General features: G+C 37.2%; 1 protein-coding gene and 1 long non-coding RNA gene across 12 annotated transcripts in view; one reads left to right on the top strand and one right to left on the bottom strand.

Moving 5' to 3' along the window:
* LOC139813865 (neprilysin-1) overlaps positions 1-22,568 on the bottom strand; it is a 268,145-nt gene that overhangs the window by 13,013 nt on the left and 232,564 nt on the right. The window contains exon 12 of one of the 11 annotated variants that reach the window (XM_071779670.1): positions 18,961-19,752. The exons of the other annotated variants lie outside the window; for them this stretch is intronic. Within the exon in view, the coding sequence (XP_071635771.1) occupies positions 19,397-19,752 (356 nt within the window). The 3' untranslated portion in view covers positions 18,961-19,396. Of the gene's footprint in view, positions 1-18,960; positions 19,753-22,568 lie in introns of those variants that run through there. 11 annotated transcript variants of the gene reach the window in all.
* LOC139813867 (uncharacterized) lies at positions 4,349-7,235 on the top strand. The gene is made up of 3 exons (XR_011732284.1): positions 4,349-5,026; positions 5,638-5,806; positions 5,885-7,235. It is a non-coding gene; the product is annotated as an uncharacterized lncRNA (long non-coding RNA).

Raw genomic sequence — 22,568 nt, 5'->3', positions numbered from 1 at the left:
ACACTCAAATTTAGGCGTAAGTTTAGTGTTTGCCATCAAAGTTAAGTGTCAACACTTAAATTTAGGTGTAAATTAAATGTTGACCATTAAGGTTTAGGTAAGTTGTGGGTTTCAATGATAAGTGTATATTGGGAGTTTATTCTCAATGATAAGTGTAAGTTGGGGATTAAGCCTCAATGTTTAATGTAGATTGGAGATTGATCCTCATCGTTCGATGTTGGTTTGGTGTTAACAGGGTGTTAACCTTTAATGTTCTATGTCGATTTAATCAGTGTCGCCATGATCCTTTTATTGTTGAGTGTCGTTTAAATGTTATTGTGTTAATCTTTGTTAAGTGTCAATTGACGGCTTAATTTATTGGAAAAGTGTTTCAGATAAAAGATGAAAGGTTTGAAGCGGGCCAATAGACGATCTTATTGGATTTTGGATACAGGGCCTGTATTGAGCCCAATAGAGCCTAAGTCAAATTTTTTAAATAAAAGCCCCTATTTTTTATTGTACCATCTTTTTCTATTAATTAATTTGAACAACTTTTGCTTGAAAAATTCTTTTATTTGTTTAATACTTTTTGAGATATTCAAGGAAAACTTGGTAACTTTTTCAATATTTAGCTTGTGATATCTTGATAATTGTTTGCCAGAGAAAAAAGTGGTACAGGGAACTTTTTAACTTAATTTTATTTCAAAAATGTGGTGTTGCAATAGTATACTCCAATTTTTTTTAAATATTTGTATATGCTTCTTCTTGGAGTGTTTACAAATATTTAAAAAAATTGGAGTGCTATTGCAACAGCATATTCTTAAGACAAAATCAAGTCAAAAAGTCCTCTGTACCACTTTTTTCTCTGGCAAACAATTATCAAGATATCATAAGCTAAATATTGAAAAAGTTACCAAGTTTTTCTTGAATATCTCAAAAAGTATTAGGCAATAAAAAAATTTTTCAAACAAAAGTTGTTCAAATTAATTAATAGAGAAAGATGGTACAATACAAAATAAGGGTTTTCGTTTAAAAAATTTGACTTAGCCCCTATATTGGGCTCAATACAGGCCCTGGATCCAAAATCCAATAAGATCGTCTATTGGCCCCTTTCGAACTTTTAAACTTTTCGGTATAGTTAAACGGCCTGACTGGCAAGTTTTATTAAGTATATCACAACGACGTTTCGACCACTATTTTGGGTCCTTTTCAAGTTATTTTAACAATGATGGATTATTGTGCGTCAATCATATAAAATTCGTGGCGGGTCGGAAAAATACGACGGTCTCATGTAAAGGCCAAAAAACTAAATAGTTTTTCGGCCTTCACATGAGACCGTCGTATTTTTCCGACCCGCCACGAATTTTATATGATTGACGCACAATGATCCATCATTGTTAAAATAACTTGAAAAGGACCCAAAATAGTGGTCAAAACGTCGTTGTGATATACTTAATAAAACTTGCCAGTCAGGCCGTTTAACTATACCGAATTATTTCATCACTGGCGAATAATTCTTATTGAATACTTTAAACTTTTATCTAAAACACACTTTTCCAATAAACCAATAAAGGAGACCGGGGCTAAACCGTCAGTTTTTTTTCGGTGCCGATTTTTAACAACAAAATAAATAATTTTAGTTAAATGTGGAATACCACTGTAAAGAGTGAACCTTTAGCTACAAAATTTATATAGGAAATTTTTGTCTACGTCGCTTTGTTTAACCGGTATAGAGCAAAGACGACAACGGTGGAAAAATTGAAATCTCAAAAATGCCGGGGTTTAACCGTCACACTGCATTTTCAATAGATATACGTACATCTAATCCTGAAAAATGATAAGATACATTTTAATAATTGTTTTTTAAAAGAAAAATATAAAAATTTATTTAAAATTTTTATGTGAAACATTATTAAAAAATAGTTACGAGGGTTCCTCTTTCCGCATAAGTCACTCGCCCGACTTGTTTCACTCCTCGACGTCCGATGACTCTATTCGGTGTCTGAATGGTTGTAATTCCCGTCTCATCCATATTCCATATGCAGTGAGCCTGGAAATGCCCGGAAATGCCTTGGAAATGCACCCGGACTGCTTACTGACGGATTAGCCCCAAACACAAGTTTCAAGTTTGATCGCCCACGAAATATTAGACATCAACGATAATGAAAAAACTACACTGGATTCGTGTTCAACATGCATTACTCTTTATAATCACGTACCTCGAGATTTGGAGAGCAAATATTATTGCAGATATTACAAAATTTCCACGCGTAGAAAATGTAACTTTCACCTTCCAAAAACACGTTTGCCCTCGTAAAAATCATAACACGGCAGATAACCTGCCGAAACTCCGTTGGTCACATGGGTACCATAAGCAGCGTTTACAATGTTAACACCGAGTTCGCACAATATACAGGTTCCGAGATATTTGATTTGACGGTTCAACTTCGTTGACGGTTTAGCCCCGGTCTCCCCTACTTTCTGAGATAATTGGTGGAAATAATTGGCACACGAAATGAAACCTTATTATATATATGTTATATATATATATATATGTATATAAACTTTGCTTAGTGTGTGGTGATGTTTTCTTTTGCGGGTATGCATTATCGGCGGAAGCAAATTGAGAACATTTAAATGTGGGGTTTATTCTCTTTGGGTATTACTTTCATTTGAAGGTTCATATTTTTAGGGTTTATACCGTCATTTTTAAGGATTAACCATTAATTGAAGGTTAACCATCATCCAAAAAAACCCCTTAAAGTTGGGTGTGATTTTGGACCGCCAATTGAAGGTTAACCTTCAAAAACATATTTCTAATAACTTTGTGCAACTAAATCCAGCATAAAATAATTGCTCCTTGATTGCTCTTTATTACTTTAATAATTTATTGCATAATTACTAAAAAATTAACAAATTAATTATTTTACAAGTGACGACACAGCCACTTGGCTGTCTATTGGCTGCCTATTGTAATTATATATGGCTTGGCAGCCAACGGAAATATTCAAACATAATATAACAACTCTATTGTTTATAACTATGTCTCAAAGAGTTTAACCAAACCCTTTAACCAATATTAATTTTTAATAGAATAATTATTCCTTGCTTGCTCTATTGGGATATTCAATCGCTCCATTCGTATAATTAATTTTGTATAATACTTTAGCATTTTTATTGAAAAATTAACAAATTAAAAGCTGGAGCACAAACTTTTGCGTAACGCATAATGCATTAGACAATATGTCTGCCAACTATTGGCTTAAAATTGATTTTAATTAATTTTCAATTATTGTATGGTTTTCCAAACTCTAAAAAGTTTTTTCCAAATTTCTACAAATGATTTTCAAACGATTGAAAAAGATAATTATAAATAATTTTTAATTAGTTTGTCAACTATATGTCGGTCTCAATGGACCTGGGACCATATCCTCGAGCCTGTTTTAATGATTTTCGTATGCGACTTTCTATTTGAAAAGCATCGAATTTCGCATGCGAGTTTCATGAAAACGATTTGAGAATAATAGGGCTCCTGCTGTATCTACTTATACTGTAATAAGGGCCAAAGCACATAACATGGCGTAGCGATATACGATGGTTGTAGTTTCCGACCTGACAGATCATGATACGCCAAAGCTTGTGCGTTACTTACGTCCACGACTACGACTGTCATATGTGCTTTGGCCCTAAGACATTACAGACGATCTTGAAATAAGATCTGACTATATCATATTAAGTAAGTTTATAAACTTACTTAAAAAAAAAAGAACAGTTGTGATGCGTATTTACTCTAACCATCATATGGAAGTTCAAAGTAGTGATGACTGATGAGTATTAGAAAATATTCGATAAGTAATCTTACACATACAAATAACGGTATTAGAAAAAATTAATAAATAAATAAAAAGGAAAAGTAGCGGCAGTGTGGTCTAGTGGTAGAGCGCCAGACTCGTAATCTGAGGAACCAGGTTTGAGTCCACTAGAGCCATGTAAACATGGAATGTTTTTCCGATAGCTGCGCCCCTCGTGCAAGATAAGCTCTTGTGCGGAGAAAACTGAGCTCCGTCTTTAGTAGTAAGAGTGACATCAAATGATGTATGTACGTATTATTAATGACGCCTTTATAACGTCAATAATACGTCATTAAGACGTCATTCTGCTTCTTGAAAGCTTTGAGTACATTCCTTTCATTTCTTATGTAAGTAAAGCAAAAATAATCTTACCCAGCAAACACCAAATATAATTAATATATAACCTGGGAGTAACAGATTATATAACAAATGTTATACTGTAGTAGCATAACAGTTATATAACTTTACTTTATTATTGTTATATAACTAGGTTATAAAACTATTATATTACTCCGTTATTCATATGTTATAATAAATGCACAATTATACAACTGCAATATATGCGTGTTATACAACAACGATTGCGTTGATATTATATAAATATTATATAACGTAATTTCAATTACTGCCGGAATTATATAACTTCAATAGCATGCGCCATAGAAGCGCGCGCAAGTTCGCGGTCTCTTTCCGCTTCTGCTCGTGCCATCGTGCCACGATCGTGACGTACGATATACATTTTAGAAGACCGAGGACCGCGCCCGTCCGTGGGAAATCGTGAACCGCGTTCGCGGGTGTCTCGTGTGCGCGACGGCCCGTCGCTCGTGAAAAAACGCGACGCCGGCGAGAGACGGTCGAGGACGTGCCTTTGATTCGCCCTCGTACGAGAGATAACCTATTTGAAAGTATGTATACGTATACGTTAGAAGCTAGGTTAGGACACGTTGTGCATATCAATAATGCGACAATAATATAGGTCTCTTTCCGCAGATCCGCTAGTGCCATCGTGCCACGATCGCGACGTGATCGCGACGATATACATTTAGAAGACCGCGCCCGTCCGTGGGAGATCGTGTACCACGTTCGCGGGTGTCTTGTGCGCGCGACGGCCCGTCGGTCGTAAAAGGACGCGACGCCGGCGAGAGACGGTCGAGGACGTCCCTTTGATTCGCCCTCGTACGAGAGATAACTTGAAGGTATGTATATGTACGTTAGAATTAGCTATTATAGGGTAGAACACGTTGTGCACATATATAATATAGAGGTACTTTCCGTTTTACGCACGATGCACATAATGCATCATTTATCCTTGTTATTCATCGAGTGTTAATAAATAAGGATAAATGATGCATTATGCGCATCATGCGTAAAACGGAAAATACCCTAAGGGCCCGGACACACACTTCTGCACAACGCATAATACGTAAGCATAAGAAAATTGATTGGTCCATACACATGTGCATAAGGAAATAGACCAATCAATTTTCTTATGCTTACGCATTATGCCTTGTGCAGAAGTGTGTGCTCCCCGCTTAAGGGTCTGTCTACAATCAGTCGTATATCGGAGGGTATTTAACAGTGTTACATTGAAATGTTAAATTTATGTTATGCAGAACAAGAATGTTGATAAATAAATATTTAGACGACATTTTTATTTATTATATAAAGAGTTAGATAAATATAAAATGCATAGTATTGCCTCTGATTTCTTTTAGAAAAGTTTAGGATAATCTAAGATTATCACACAAACGTATCGTTGTGAAAGAACTTATATACCAACATGTTTCTAAAGTTTGAATATAAACAGAGGAAAATAGTTTACTGTACCAATGGCTATGAGAAAAAGGAGCGGCTCCGGTGCCAAACGTCAACACAAATGCAAGCTAGTACCGATCTATGAGAGTTTCTTTAAAGACGAAGACCTGACGCTAGCTCATCCAAATTTCTGGAATGAATTGTTCTTTATTAAACCTATGGTACGTATCCTGGGACTGTTTTTGCCATTTTCCGACTTATCGAAGATAAATATTTATTTCATGCAATATATATTGTAGGTACCTCACATCGAAAATGAAATTCTACATATGACATCGGAACAGCTAAATGCCAGCAAAGAAAATTTGAACGCATTGGTGTGCCACTGTGTTGACACATTAGTCGATGAACATCCATTTAGAATAGTATACGCGTTGCAAACTTTAGCAGCCGTCATCCAATCCATGTACAAGAAAGCCAACCAGGGAGACTATGGATTTATAATAATTTAATAGATATTCTAGTAACCTCCATCGCCGAATAATACCCTGGGCCCAAACGCGGTAGCTCCTAGTGCTTCGCCACCCAACGTGATGGCTCAGCCGTTTAATCTACTAGCAACTTTCCTGCAGTACTGGTGAGAATATAATATAAATTATTACAAAATTATTGATAATTCGCTGCTTAACAATTGTGAGATATCAGCATTTGCATTACAGTTCGGAGGCTATAATGAGTAATGTGAAGCTGTGCTTCTTAATACTAAGCTGCATTGCGGAGGACCAATATGCAAACAGTTTAATGCACGACGCGAATCTGGCATTTAGAGTTCAGCTACATAGAGTACCTATGCATTATAGAAAGTTGCAGGATAAGGCAGCGCCGGCTCAACCGCTTGCAGCTACTTTTTCAATATATGTTTCAGGAGTTCGTGTTTCTTATCTCTCTCGAAATATAATAGAAATCAAATAAGGACAGAGTTCCACTAGTGTCGAAGCATTTGCAACTTACAGCTTATAAAATATTGCTTATAAAATGTAATTGGTTGTCTAAATTTCGAGACGGAGTTATAATAAATTAAAGAACGTTTTAAATGCTCGTTTTTCATCATGTTACTTAAAATGATTGTTATCTATATTGTTTCGTTATAGATTTGCTTGTCGAGTTCGTGAGATCATATATAATGAAGAAATTTCCGCTTGAGTTATATCATCAATGTATCGGCGTAGTTATTTTTTTATTTTTTAATGCAATAGGATTTTTTTTACTATGGCATGATTGAGAATTAGAGGTTGCAATGTAATCATAGAGAAATGGATATGTTTCCATTATCTTTCGTACTTATAGCTTAATAATCTTTTTTAATTTGTTTACAATCAAAATGTGCTCATTTATCAGACATTAGATGGAGATGTACTTATATGGAAGACTTAGGTTAGTGCGGAATATTTCTACAAGGAGATAGTGCTAGCACTCCTGGTTTAGACCAGTGGGTGCTGGAACTGCCCCTTTTAGGAATAGAGTCCGCACTAACCTATAAATCTTCCAGAGGAAACATGAATACATCTCCTTTTGAGGTCCACTAGACAAGCATGCTCGTAAAATGATTCAGAAAAGAGACTATTGAACTATAAATATAAGTCCGACAGATAAACGCGTTATGATAAAGTAAAGGATAGTATAAGTTATATATTATAAGTTAATTATAAGTATCAATATTATTTGTCATACAACTCTGAAATTTGAATCACTTGTCAGTGCTTAAAATGTCTTATGTTCATTAAACCGCTAGTAAAATTTTTTTTTACGAACGCAATTTGATTGTCTTTTTACAAAGTTCTGATCGAAAATCAGAGATTGTACACAATTGACTAGTTTTACATAATTATTTTCTATAGAGAATTGGTTGGTGGACTCCACAACAAAAATTCATGTTTGATGCTTATAATAATACATATATACATATGTACAAGTACAAAATATATCTAATAAAATGATTATTCAATATATATTTATATTTGTCCCTTTCCTACGCAAAAATATGTATGTACTTAATGACTTTTTTTGTTTAGATTTTCCTAATCAACCAAATCTTAAAGTATTATATATGAAATAGAGGTAGAAAAAACTGAGAAATATAATAAAATTCAAAAATTGCTAATAATAAAGGAGTTACCGATTTCTGTTTAAAAAAATCTATGTGATTGCTCTGATTTCCGCAGTTTTTTTATGGATAGAGTATATTAAAGGTAAGTTGGTATTGAATTTGGCGAGAATCGGTGAAAGGGTTTCCGATTTTTGCCTTACCGATTTCTGCTTGAAAAGTGTATAAGTTATACATAATATACATGTAATTATATTTCAAGTCTCGTTCTTTGGGATTACACATAGGTAGTACCGCTACTTCCGCTAGGCTGAGTCACAATATTTAGAGAGTATAGAGTAAAGCTTTCGTACGCGCCTGCGCGTACCCTCACGGCCGTCATATCTTCATAACGTTTCTTGTGCTCGACAGAGACACATCGAAAGAGAGTTTTTTGCCCTTGTCAACAATTTTTTTTGGAAAAATGTTTTCCAATTTCTCTAAAAGATGGGGAAAGGAAAGAAGAGAAGTAGAGACAAGGAGTCAGACGAGAAAATCCTTAAAAAATTGAGGAGGTTAGAAAAGAAAATTAAACGAAAACAGTCTGTCGACGTGTGCGATTCAGGTAAATCTGTTTTTTTTTCTTTGATATTATTTTTCCTTGAGGTATTGGCTTCGTGTTCTCGCAATGAATGAGACACGTTTGCGCTTTATGGCTGGTGACTTTTGCACGAAGGAGGTAATAACAACCAGTGCTTTACTTGAATCTATGTCTGTTTTCAGACGATTCAGCCCTCAAGTCGAATAATGAAAATCGTCCAAATAACATACAGGTCGATAACCTCTCTGTACATGACGCATCCAATGACGATTTAAAAAGCATTCTTTCGTCTAAGGACGACGATGCTAATGGACAAGTATCGTGTGATCAGTCCAAATCAACGGCTCAGGCCCCAGACACTGAAAGTGAGGTTATGGAAGTAATTTCGACACTTTCGGGAAAGACGTCAGATGAGGTTAACAATACGGTCGTGGAGACAAAACAGTTGGATGAAGAGACTAAAAAAGTTCTTGGGGAAGATCTTCATCCAGATTTGGTGTCCAGATGGTCAAAATGGGTGAAAGAAGGTTTGGCCAAAGAAACAAAAACGGAGGTTCTGGCCAAATATTCCAGAAAAGGAAATCTTTCTTTGGAGGCTCTTGCCTTAAACGCAGAAATTGCAGCTACGTTGAACGAAGCTGGCACTAAACGAGATAATCTGTTTATTCAAGAACAAAATTTTGCCGGGACAGCACTCGCAGCCTTGGGAGAAGCAATTACGATGATTCTGAAGGATGAGGAGGAACCTATTGATAGGATGAAGTTATTGGAGCGACTAGCTGACACTGGGAAGTTGTTAACTCAACTTTATTTCCAAATTTTATCATCCAGGAAAGCTTTTATTACTCCCGTGTTGACTAAACAAGTCAAGGATTTGCTTCAAAAAACCACCCCGGATGATTTTCTCTACGGAGATAAACTAGGAGAAGTAATTAAGTCAGCAAAATCTGTGGAAAAACTCGGAAAAGAAATTAAAGTCCAGAAGACCCCTGTATCTTCAACTGTCTCCAAAAAACCCAATTCTAAGTACACAGGACTTACTTTAAACTGGAGAAGCCCTTACTCGAGACCAGGAACGTCGAACCAGGGCTACAGGACGTCACAGACGTCTTCGAAGTTCTCGAAGAATTAACAGTACAACAAACCAAAACAGGCTGTTCAAGCCAAGACTCAATCCACCCAGCAAGAAAAACAACAATAGTTGAAGACGTAAGATATACTGCTGGACGTTTAAAAAATTTTTACCAAGCCTGGGCGGCGATTACACGCGACAAATTTGTTCTTGAGTGTATTAAAGAATATAAAATAATCTATAATCATCCTGTTTATCAAAGCAGAGTTTTCACTGGTAATAATTTTTCTAAAGAGGAAGAAAAAGACTTAGAGGAGGCAATTTTTAAATTAAAAGCTAGTGGGGCTGTAAAAGAATGTAAACCAATTCAAGGTCAATTTATTTCACCATATTTTTTAGTTCCAAAACCCAATGGTTCAAAACGTTTTATTTTAAACTTAAAAAATTTAAACAAATTTATTAAAACGTCTCATTTTAAACTTGAAGACTTAAGAACAGCAACAAAGCTTATCTCAAAAAATTCGTTTATGTGTACGTTAGATCTGAGAGACGCTTATTTTTTAGTAAATATTGATAAAAATAGCAAAAAATGTTTACGCTTTATTTTCAAAGGTACGCTTTACGAGTTCACGTGCCTCCCTTTTGGTTTATGTACCAGTCCATTAGTTTTTACCAAAGTAATGAAACCCGTGGATAATATATTAAGAGAACAGGGTTTAATTTCAACAAGGTATCTAGACGATATTATTTGTATAGGATCAACTTACGAATCTTGCGTGAAAAACGTAACAATCACTAAAAGAGTGCTCGAATTTTTGGATTTTTTGATCAATAAAGAAAAGAGTATGAATATTCCGGAGACACAATGTAAATTTTTAGGATTTATTATTAATTCGAGTCAAATGACCTTAGAGTTAACTCAAGAAAAAAGGAAAAAATTAATAAGTCTAATAGAAATTTTTTTACATAAGAAGTCTTGTAAAATACGCGATTTTGCGAGATTAATAGGATTATTGATAGCTGCTTGCCCAGCGGTTCCTTATGGTTTACTCTATACTAAGGTATTAGAAAGAGAAAAATTTATGGCTTTAATTGTGCAAGATCAAGATTTTGAAAAAACCATGTCGATATCAAATAGCTCACATTTAGACTTGAATTGGTGGAAGAAGAATATCCCTACTGCAAAACAACCGATAAGGCATTTTAAATTCGAAAAGGAAATTTTTTCAGACGCCTCTCTTACAGGCTGGGGAGCTAGTTGTAACTATTCTCATACCAATGGTTTTTGGACAGCGTCAGAACAAAAGCTGCATATCAACCATCTGGAGTTAATTGCAGCTTTCTACGCTTTAAAATGTTTTGCTTCAAATTGTCGTAAATGTGAGATCTTGCTCAGAGTGGACAATACAACTGCTTTAGCATATATAAATCGAATGGGGGGCATTCAGTATCCTACATTAAATCGTTTAGCTAGAAATATTTGGCAGTGGTGTGAAGAAAGGGAAATCTGGATAGTCGCCTCTTATATACCTTCACAAAAGAATACAGACGTTGATAGGGAATCGAGAAGAACAAACATTGATACAGAATGGAAATTGGCAAATTTTGCATTTAAAAAAATCGTGAACAGATGGGGTTACCCAGAAATTGATTTATTTGCCTCAAGAAGTAACACTAAGATAAATAAATTCTGTTCTTGGAAAAAAGGTCCAGAGGCGTGGACCATTGATGCGTTTACACTGGACTGGAAAAATTTAGAATTCTATGCCTTTCCGCCCTTTTCTGTAATATTAAAAGTATTACAGAAAATAAGAAATGATAGAGCGTATGGTATTTTAGTCGTATCAAATTGGCCTTCCCAGCCTTGGTATCCTGTATTTATATCTATGCTTATGGATAAACCAGAAATTTTTTTACCATTACCTGATCTCTTATTAACTCCCTGCAGGTCCTTGAAACACCCCCTGGCAAGTCATCTTTCCCTGGTTGCGGGAAAATTATGCGGATAGCATACAGAAGGAAAAACCTGTCTGAAAATGCCATCAACATTTCGATTTCATCCTTAACAGAGTCAACATTACGTCAATATAATTCTGGTTTAAAAAACTGGTGGAATTTTTGCAGAAAATTTAGATTGGATCCTTTCCAGGCGGGTATTGAAGCTGTGTTACAGTATTTAGCTCAACGTTTTGACAATAGAGCCTCTTACGGTACTTTCAACACCGAGAGATCAGCAATATCACTCATCAGTCTCGATGATTTCTCGAACAATCTAATAATGACTCGTTTCTTCAAAAGTGTATTCAAATTACGACCTACAAAAGCGAAGTATGACTCGATTTGGGATATTGAAGTAGTTTTGAGATGGGCAGAAGAGTTAGAACCTCTCGAGACTCTGGATTTAAAACATTTGACTTACAAACTAGTAATTCTAATGGCATTGGCAACCGCACATAGAGTTCAGACTTTGGCGTTAATAAAAATCAACAATATTTCTATCTCACAAGAAGGAATCCAGATAACAATAACTGAGGCAATTAAAACTTCGAAAGTAGAAGTGGATCAACCCAAGTTCTTTCTGCCTTTCTTCAAAGAGAGATCAAAGGCATGTGTGGTAAGAGCCATTATTTGTTACTTGGCAGCAACCAAAGACTTGAGGAAAAATGAGAAAAATTTATTTATTACTATAAATAAACCTCATCAGGCGGCAAACTCACAATCCGTCAGTAGATGGATAAAAGAGTGTCTTAGACAAGCTGGAATTGACACACGATTCACAGCTCACAGTACACGACACGCTGCGACTTCGGCAGATGATCGAAAAAGAATAGATATAAATATAATACGTAAAACAGCCAGTTGGTCAGGACAGTCAGAGGTCTTCACCAGATTCTACAAAAGACCGATTTCTTCTGATCGAGGTGTGTTTTCTTCAACAGTTTTAGGAGATCGTTAAAACATATATACGTATATATACAAAACAATTTCAGTCGCCAGCAAATAATTCAAAATAAGTCGGTTTATTTCGACCCAACTGGCCAATTGATACAGGAATGCACGACGTTTCGACCGAATTCCGGTCCTTATCGAGTGCCTTTGTTCGAGTTACACCGATCCGCATAACAAAATTAATTGCATCGTTGATGTGGTGTCCTGACTACATCAAGATAAACGCAAAGCTAAACACAAGAGAAAGAATTTATACATTTAACAATAGAAAAACTCTACAAAATTATTACAATATCACGATAGTCAAAAACAATAAAGTCAATTAACATTGTAAAATTAGTTAAAGCTTACAATTCTTATGCGTTCCAAGACAAACGGTGATACATAAGATTAAAACGTCACCAGCCATATCGAGGCACAACGTCCGAACAGTAAGACAGTCAAAGTCGAACTAAAGTTGTCAACGTGATCCGCGAATGACAAACAGCGCTCTGGTAGAAAAAACGAAATATGAAGAGCAAACTAAGTAATACCAATGACACGGTTTATAAATAGATGACAGGCTCTCAGTATCGTTTTGTAAATTGATTGTGCAATCATGTTTTTTAATAAAAAACATTTCGGATATTTCTCTTTTTTTGAAATGCTTTTCTCTATATAAAATTTCAGGATGCTGCCACTTGAAATTATGATTGTGTGCAAGCCGGTGCTTACTCACAACAGAATGATTATCTACATTTTTCCTGATATCACATCGATGTTCTTTGATGCGTGTTTCTAAGTGCCTTTTTGTATGGCCAATATATACAGCATCACAATTTGCACAATCAATCTTATAAACTAACTCAGTCTGACTGAGATTCGGCAACTCATCCTTTCTTTTCCTAATCACACAATCTAATCTCTTCGGGATGGTGTGAAGAACCCTAAAATTCATGTCTCGCATTGTACGGCTAACATTTTTGCTAAGGCCTTTTACGTAAGGTACAGTAATGCACCTTCGAGGATCTTGGGCCACTTCGCAACTAACAGGATCGTTGTTACGATTTCGCAATTCACCAAGTCGGACATTAACATATTTATCAACAACTTTCTTCGGGTAACAATTATTTACAAGGATCTTTTTGATTTCACTAATGTTGGAATTGTGAAACCGCGAGTCGGACAAAAAATATATACGTATATACATATATATATATATATATATATATATATTTTTTAGTAAAAAAAAATTTAAAAAAAATAATAAACAATGGCAAAAACACACACACACACACACACACACACATATTATATATATATATATATATATATATATATATATGTGTGTGTGTGTGTGTGTGTGTGTGTGTGTGTGTGTGTGTGTGTGTGTGTGTGTGTGTGTGTGTGTGTGTATTTGGTAATTATTTACAAAAAGACCCCACCTGCCAATGACCTTGACCTTGACATATGTTGTCAAGGTCACCCTCCTGAGTGACCTTCAGAAGTTTTTAGCCGGCGGTCGTTATTCGTTAAAAAGTTATTAACAAAAAAAGTTTTCGAAAATATAGCAGCTATTTTGAGTATTGGAAGGCATAAATAACTAATATATATGTCGAAATAGTTCACGCATACACTTTCCACGCGAACCAAGGTTCACGCACACCCCCCCTGCTTTCGGGGGAGGTGCGGTAGCCCCGAAATAGTTCAAGCATACACTTTCCACGCGAACCGAGGTTCACGCACACCCCCCCCTGCTTTCGGGGAGGTGCGGTAGCCCCGAAATAGTTCACGCATACACTTTTCACGCGAACCGAGGTTCACGCACACCCCCCCCTGCTTTCAGGCCGGCCCGAAAGCAGGGGGGGGGTGTGCGTGAACCTCGGTTCGCGTGAAAAGTGTATGCGTGAACTATTTCGGGGCTACCGCACCTCCCCCGAAAGCAGGGGGGGGTGTGCGTGAACCTCGGTTCGCGTGGAAAGTGTATGCGTGAACTTTTCATGCGTGGAAAGTTAATATGCGAGATGCCACATAGGTTAGTTGACGCGCTTTAAAAGTATTTAAGTGTTTAAAGCGCGTCAACTAACCTATATATGCACTTATATATACTATATTTTCCAAACTTTTTTTGTTAATAACTTTTTAACGAATAGCGAGCGATGGCTAAAACCTTCTGAAGGTCACTCGGGGTCATGACCTTGACAACATATATCAAGGTCATTGAAATCGGTGAGGTCGCCAAACTTTTTTTGTTAATAACTTTTTAACGAATAACGACCGCCGGCTAAAAACTTTTGAAGGTCACTCAGGAAGGTGACCTTCACAACATATGTCAAGATCAAGGTCATTGGCGAGTGGGGTCTTTTTGTAAATAATTACCGTGTATTTTTTTGCCATTGTTTATTTTTTTTTAATTCAAAAATAATTTTAATTAAAAAAAAATATATATATAAGAAAGTGAAAAAATTCTTCAATGTAAATTTGTAACTCTAAACATCTACCTATGTGTAATCCCGAAGAACGATACTTGAAATATAATTGAAAATTAAACGAACTTACCTGTAAGTGACGTTCGATTGTAATTATATGAGAGTCTCGTTCGAAGGGATTACAACCCACCCTTTAAAACCCTCCCAATCACGAATTTTTTCTCCTTTCTTGTCGACAAGCTATATAGCTCTGAAAATTATGAAGATATGACGGCCGTGAGGGTACGCGCAGGCGCGTACCATAGAAAGCTTTACTCTATACTCTCTAAATATTGTGACTCAGCCTAGCGGAAGTAGCGGTACTACCTATGTGTAATCCCTTCGAACGAGACTCTCATATAATTACAATCGAACGTCACTTACAGGTAAGTTTGTTTAATTTTCAATTTTATATAGAGTATCGTTAAAGGAAGGTTGGTATTGAATTTGGCGATAACCGGTAAAAAAGGGTTCTTTCTTAATAAAATTTTGAATTTTTTGAGAAATCCGCCAATTTGGAGATATCGCGCTATAATTCTATTATATTCTTCAGTCTTTTTTACCTCTATTTAATATATTTTCCAACGTATCGTGATAAATATCAAAATGACATAATATGTGAAACCAGCAGCTTATAATGACAAGAGAGTGAATTGATAGCAGGTCAGCTTAGTAATTCCACAAACAGTTTTTATGGAAAATCAATCCCAGCGAGAAATGACCAATCGAATCGACGTCTAATTGACGTCGAAAACGTATATCGAAAAGTAATTGAAATATTCATCGATTTCGATTGATTTATGGCACAACTTTCGATGACTTTTCGAATCAAAATAAATCGATTTTGACTCGATATTGATTATTATTTCCTCACTGCAGATATGGACCAATTCACCGTCTCCGATTAACATGATCCTCCGATTAAACTCTTTGGTTCTTTCTAAGGGGGAGAGATCCATAGACTTGCAAGTTACGAGGAGAAGACGGATGAATTGATGAGGGGAATTATTTAAAAATGGGAGAATATCTCTTGGAGATTGAGAACAGGTTTCCTCAATGTATTTGACTAAATAAGAGGCTTTACTACAGTACAATCCGCAATTAAATATTACATGGTTAATATTTTGCATTGGGTTGCCGCAAGGGCAGCGTTTGGCTGATGACAAAGAACGAGACGTCTGTCGTAGCGTGGACATAAAGTAAAGCATATATAGAAAAACGTAAGACGTAACAAACTGTAAAATATATAGCCTTTCGCGACTTACGTTATTCTCTACCTTATTTTAGTTTATTAACAGCCTTCCGAAGTTCCGATCACGGACTTATGTCTAATTGCAGCACTGCTGTTTGGCGCCGTCGGTGCTCAACGAAATATTCAAGTCGTTGCTCGGTTGCCGGGTTGTTTGCGCACGCCCATTGCAGCAAATGGCGGCTCATACATATAACGCAAGTAATAAAAAGCTCTGTTTAGCAGAGAAAACTACTTTGCAATTGTTGTAAAATTTGTGAATGTGATTGATGTATGCTTTTAATTTTGGCCGAAACTAAGGGTAATACACCAATCAAATTCACGAATTTTACAACTGCAGTTGCAAAGCAGCTTTCTGCTGAATACAATTATAATTAGTATAATGCCTGTATGTAGGTGCCTATATATAAAAACTTTTTTACTTTCTGTCTTTAATATTTATTTTAAATTATTTAATTTTTTTATTTAATTTAATTATGTTTAAAAAGTAATGGCAAACACGGCAGGTTTGTCTAGAATTCTTAGATAGGTGAGCTACAGAAAGAGAGTTCTTTTAAAGTCAATTTTGTCTTTATTATGTGAAGTTATCTTTACAAAAAAAGAAAATATGTTGACGTGAAAGAAATTGAGAGTAACTAAAAAGTTTTTACATTAGTTGAAATAAAAGCAAACCAAATCAGTAATCTGTCCTGTAGATAGAATAGAAAATAAATGAACTGAAATAAAAAACCAGATCTTACAAGACGGAATTAAGATGTCTGGATTACTGATTGCAAATGTGAGTCGTAATACTGAAACATACCAATTATGAAAAAAAAGAAGAAAAAAAAATGAAAAGATAGGAGGGCCTCTGCATTAATGTCTGAATAAGATCGGTTCTTGGGCTAGAATTTTAAGCCAGAGCCATAAGAATGAAAGTAATTCTCAGATCTCAAGACAAATATAAACTCTAGCAGAGGCTTTTGTACTTTTTTGACTAAGTCTGTCTTCAAATATGGCGTCCCAATGAGAATCTTTTAAGGGGAGAGCCTCGTGTAAAAATTTTTTTTTGTTGCATTTTTTTATGGCTTGAAAAATTCATGTACCATCTGAAGAATATATTTCCAAAGTTTCAAGGCCTCAATCAAATCCTAAAGGACCCTAAGACCCTGATACTTATGATAAGAATCGAGTAAAAAGGCAAGATCGACGATCACAAAAAGCGACAAAAGAGGCCAGGACCGCTCGAAAAGAGGAAAATGCAGCACAATTAGATGTTTTTCTAAAAGAGGAAGGATTATTTTACGGCCCTGGCATCGCAGATTAAGCTTAGGTAAATATAAATCACTATATAAGTCACTATCTTTAAACGCGTTTTTCTCAAAACGCTTTTTTTTTCGCGCCGGGGAATATAACTCAAAAAGTTAATGGCCGATCAACTTGAAACTTTGTAGAGATATTTGTATATGTATCGTATATTTCATGAACCTAAAAATATATTAAAATTTTTATAATAAATATAGTTTTTAACGATTTGTTTAAAACAGAAAATTGAATAAATTTTTTTAAATGTTCCCAATTTTTCATTTTTTGGTTTTTTTTTTGCTAAATTTAGGTTCATGAAGTACAAAATAGAATCATCACAAAGAATACCAAACTGCAACTGGTGCACTCCCTCATCTTTCCCATCGCAACCTATGCAGTCGAGACATGGACCATCAAACAGGCGGACAGGAGGAGGATAGAGGGGTTTGAGATGTGGGTGTTCCGGCGCATCCTCCGGATCCCTTGGACTGCGCACCGGACCAATATATCGGTGCTGGAAGAACTGGGCATCAGAACAAGACTTCTCAAGCGAATTAATCAGGCTTACCTCCGCTACTTTGGACACATCGCCAGACGAAGAAATACAATGGAGAAGCTTGTGGTGGAGGGAAAGGTTAATGGAACGAGACCAAGAGGAAGATCACCAAACAGATGGATAGACCAGCTGCGGCCCCTGGTGGAGAGTTCGATTCACGGGGCGACTCACTTGGCGCTGGATCGGGGGGCTTGGAGCAACCAAGTCAAAAGTGCGATTTCTGTGGCGTCACCATAAAGCGCCGCCACGCCCTGTCAAGGGCAAAAGGATTGAGGAGGAGGAAGTACAAAATATCTTATTTTAATGGAAAAAATTTAGTTCGTTGATTTCAGATAATTACAAGGACCTGGGCGTTCCCCGGCGCAAATTGGCTCGAGGAGCCAACTTTAAGCAGCTGTAGCGTTGCCATTTTGTTTTCTTTTTCCAACAAAAAAATTTTTTCTTGTACATACATTAAAACTTAAATATTACAATGTATTTTATTTGAATTCAATAATTACTCCCACTTTTTTGTAATAAAATCTTTAAAAAAGTGCTGTTTACACGAGGCTCCCCCCTTAAGGGCCCCGCTCGCTGGACCGGACTTTTCACCTGGATCCTTCCTCTCGGACGCTAGCTGCCGGAGCTCTCCCTTTCCTGGCGGTGAACTCTTTCTGGTGATCCGACTCTCGTTCGGTTGGTCTCCAGAACACGCGCAGCAACGATCAATCCGTCAAGAAAGAGGTAACGGACTCGACACGTTCGAAGAAACGCAAACAAGTGCGGCCATGACACCTAACGAGTGAGGAAGGAGGAGGGGGCTCTTTGAGAGTGGCGACTCGCACGTCGCGCCATCTAATGTGAAACGATCGGGCGTTGTAAAACGCGAAAAGAATTCGAGCGCAATATCTGAACATATTATTTAATTTTTAATAAGTCCAATTATTAATATTTATTTTTATAATTGAACTTATTTTTTATTTTGATAAATGTAAATACAAATATCTTATTGTATTAATATTTAATATTAATAATTTAATTAGTTGCTTAATTTAACTTTTTGTTTAATAAATGAGCGGATGCAGTACTGAAAATGTACCTATTATATAATGTGAGGGCTTGTGCCGTCGCAATAAGTGGATTGCGCATTTTCTTTTCCTGGCTTACGCCGAAGTTTATTTTTGACTTATACAAAATGTTGATCTGAACGGTTGAAAATAAACTGTATCGAAGAAGAAAAAGTATAGGGGGGAACAGAAAGTAGATGACGAGAGCGCTACCAGAATTCAGTGAACTAACGAAAGAGGCATACGCATGAGTCGACGGGAGCGCCCTCGTATATGGTAAATAAAAATAAGCGCGAAAATAAATTAAATTAAAGAGTGGAAACGCAATTAGCGCGAACAAACCGCCGCCCTTGAAAGCATCGGCTTTCAACAGAAATATGTGCAAAAAAATTTCTTAAATCAGGCATTATAAAGAAAGCGCTACAATAGATCGCAATGCCTATCGGTCGGATAAAGTGTTGTATGTAGAATAAATAAATAAACGAACTTATTGAATAATACAATGCATAATATGTAAAGTTTACTTAATCACTAAAAGGAAGCAAGCATATGCGCGTTATGGGGCGTTTATAGGTTCCCTTATTCGTACGAACCGTGACAGTGCGAATAATGCGGTCGCTACCAGGATGCACTTCAGTAATCCTAACCGGAGGCCAGAATAATGGCGGGATATTGTCCTCAATTAACAGAGCTAATTGTCCAACACGTACTGGGTGTTCCTTAGTTTGCCATTTGGTTCGTTGTTGACAGCGGTGCAGATATTCTCTTGACCAACGTCGCCAAAAATGTTGTCGCAACTGCTCCACATATTGCCAGCGCGAGAGGCGATTAATAGATACGTCTTCAAGTGATGGCTGTGGATAGGACGTTAATGGAGAGCCTATCAAAAAATGACCTGGTGTCAAAGATGTGAGATCCGCAGGATCAGTAGACATAGGGGTAAGCCGCCGGGAATTTAGAATTGCTTCAATTAAAATGAGTAATGTTTCGAGTTTCTCATAATTGAGTCGAGCATTCTTGGTAGTTTTAAAAAGATGAAGTTTAGTACTTTTAACCGCGGCCTCCCAAATTCCGCCCTGATGAGGTGCTCTGGGTGTTAGAAAGTGCCAGTTGATTTTTATGCCAGTCATATAATCAATGATTTGTTTTCGATTTTGCTGATCGCTGAATAATGTCGCTAACTCACTTAATTCTCGCTTAGCACCCACAAAATTTAAGCCATTGTCCGAGTAGATATCCGTTGGATAACCTCTTCTAGAGACGAAACGTTTAAAAACATTTAGAAAGGCTTCCGTCGATAAACTAGCAGCAAGTTTCATGTGAATTGCCTTTGTGGCCAGACAAACGAAAATTGCGATGTAACACTTTAGCAACTTGGTTGTTTTTCTTGATCCGATCTTGTAGTAAAAAGGACCTGCGTAGTCCACACCGCATTTCTCGAAGACCCGTTGAGGCATTGTGATTCTAGAAGTAGGTAGATCTCCTATGAGGGTGAAGGCTGGTTTTGGTAAGCTGCGGAAGCATGTGATGCACTTGCGAGTAAACTGACGAACAGTGTCTCTAGCGGAGACAAGCCAATAATTCTGGCGAATGGCGGACAGGGTGGCCTGCGGGCCTGCGTGAAAATGCCTCTTATGCTCGTACTTGATGATGAGACGTGAGAAAGGATGTTTGCCAGGTAATAATATAGGATACTTGGCGTTGTAAGAGAGGTGCGATAATTTAAGGCGGCCACCTTTCACCAATACTTGTGTGGCATGATTTATCTCCTCAGTGGAAATCGGTTGATGTATATCAGAGATTGTAGTTGTCTGCGGATCGTCTGGACGACTGCGCTTGCGTTTTAATGCGTTAATAAGTCTAAAAATGTGCGAAACTACTCGTAGAAGCTTCATGAGGCTTGAGAATCGGTCAAACAAATCAAATGACGATTGTTCAGTAATGATGGCAGCGACAACCGTTGACTTACGTTCTGGAATGTTTTTCTTGTCTATAGTGTGTGGAGACTCTGGCCAGTTTTCCTTGTTGAGACTTAACCATGGAGGTTCTGTCCACCAAAGATGTGAACTGGGCAGCAGCGTTAGCATGACTCCTCTTGAAAGCAGATCAGCAGGATTATGTTGAGTACTTACGTGGTACCAATCCTTTATGGCAGTTAACTGTTGGATTTCGCCAACACGATTAGCAACGAATAAAGTCCACGTGCGGCTGGTAGATTGGAGCCAAGCGAGTACAATGGTTGAATCGGTCCATAAATATATTGAGCTTATTTCTCGTTTTAGAGCTTTTAAAACCTTGGTGATGAGCTGGGCCAATAAGAATGCTGCACACAACTCGAGACGTGGGATAGAAAAGGTCTTAAGCGGTGCGACGCGGTTTCTTGAGCAAAGGAGGCGTGTTGCGTGTTCTCCATCCTGAGAAGTAGCGCGTAAATAAACGCATGCGCCATAGGCTAGCTCACTAGCATCTGCAAATCCGTGGAGCTCTAAACATATGTATTCATCTAGAGCAATGACTACGAGGTATGGTTCAGATTCTGCAATGCGGATAGCTCGTTTTCATAACGCCTCCACTTGGTGTGGATATCCAAAGGGACGGATTCATCCCAGTCAATTTTGAGACGCCAGAGTTCCTGGATGATAATCTTTGAAGTAACTGTAGCAGAACCGAGGAGCCCAAGAGGATCAAAGTCCAATGCGATTCTGGAGAGAATAGTCCTCTTAGTGGGTGCTGACAACGGTAACAAGTCAACAATGCTGGAAAATTTAAATTAATCAAAATTACAATTCCATATTAATCCTAGTGTCCTCGTTTCACATTCCTTGTCGGATGAGAGAACAAACTCCTTTTGCAGAATTTGCTCGGTCCGAAGTGTGGAATCGTTTGAAGCCCATTTTCGGAGCTCAAATCGTCCTTCTTGAAGGAGCTGAAAGGTTTCAGTCTTGATGGTTAAAGCCTCTTGCAGGGTGTCCGCGCCAGAGACCATGTCATCTACGTAGAAATCATCCAGTAGTGTTGCAGCTTCAATTGGAAATTTAGTAGCACCATCTTGCGCTAGCTTCGTGATCGATCGGATAGCCAAAAGGGCCGCAGAAGCAGTGCCATACGTAAGAGTGAGCGATTCACAGACCTTTATGGGTTCATCTGTAGAATTCCTCCATAAAAAACGCTGAAGACATGTTTGGCTGGGATCGACCAAAACCTGCCTATACATCTTGTTGATTTCGGCGGTTAAGGCATACTTGTGCGTGCGGAATCTGCACAGAATTGAGAAGAGGTCGTCCTGAATGGTAGGACCAACCATCAGTGCATCATTTAATAAGGTCCCAGTAGTCGTTTTGCAAGACCCGTCAAATACGACCCTTAACTTGGTCGTGGTGCTTGTTTCTTTGTACACTGGATGATGCGGGAGGTAAAAAGGTTGAAGGTTGCTGGTGGATTCCGAATGATGGGTTATCTCACGCATGTGTCCTAGATTCAAATATTCTTGTATGAAAGACTTGTATTCAGCATAGATTTTTGGTAATTTTATAAGACGTTTTTCCAAAAACTTGAAGCGTCGTGTGGCTACTTCCAGGGAATCTCCGAGATTTCTTAACTTGTCAGGTTTGAGTGGTAGTTGCACTATGAAGCGTCCTTCATTATTGCGTCTGGTAGTATCTATAAAGAGACGTTCGCATTCTTGTTCTTTCTTCA

Source organism: Temnothorax longispinosus, chromosome 5, assembly GCF_030848805.1.
Source record: "Temnothorax longispinosus isolate EJ_2023e chromosome 5, Tlon_JGU_v1, whole genome shotgun sequence".
NCBI classification, from domain to species: Eukaryota; Metazoa; Arthropoda; class Insecta; order Hymenoptera; family Formicidae; genus Temnothorax; species Temnothorax longispinosus.
Note: the sequence above shows the minus strand (reverse complement) of the source record. Positions and strands in the feature narration are given on the sequence as shown.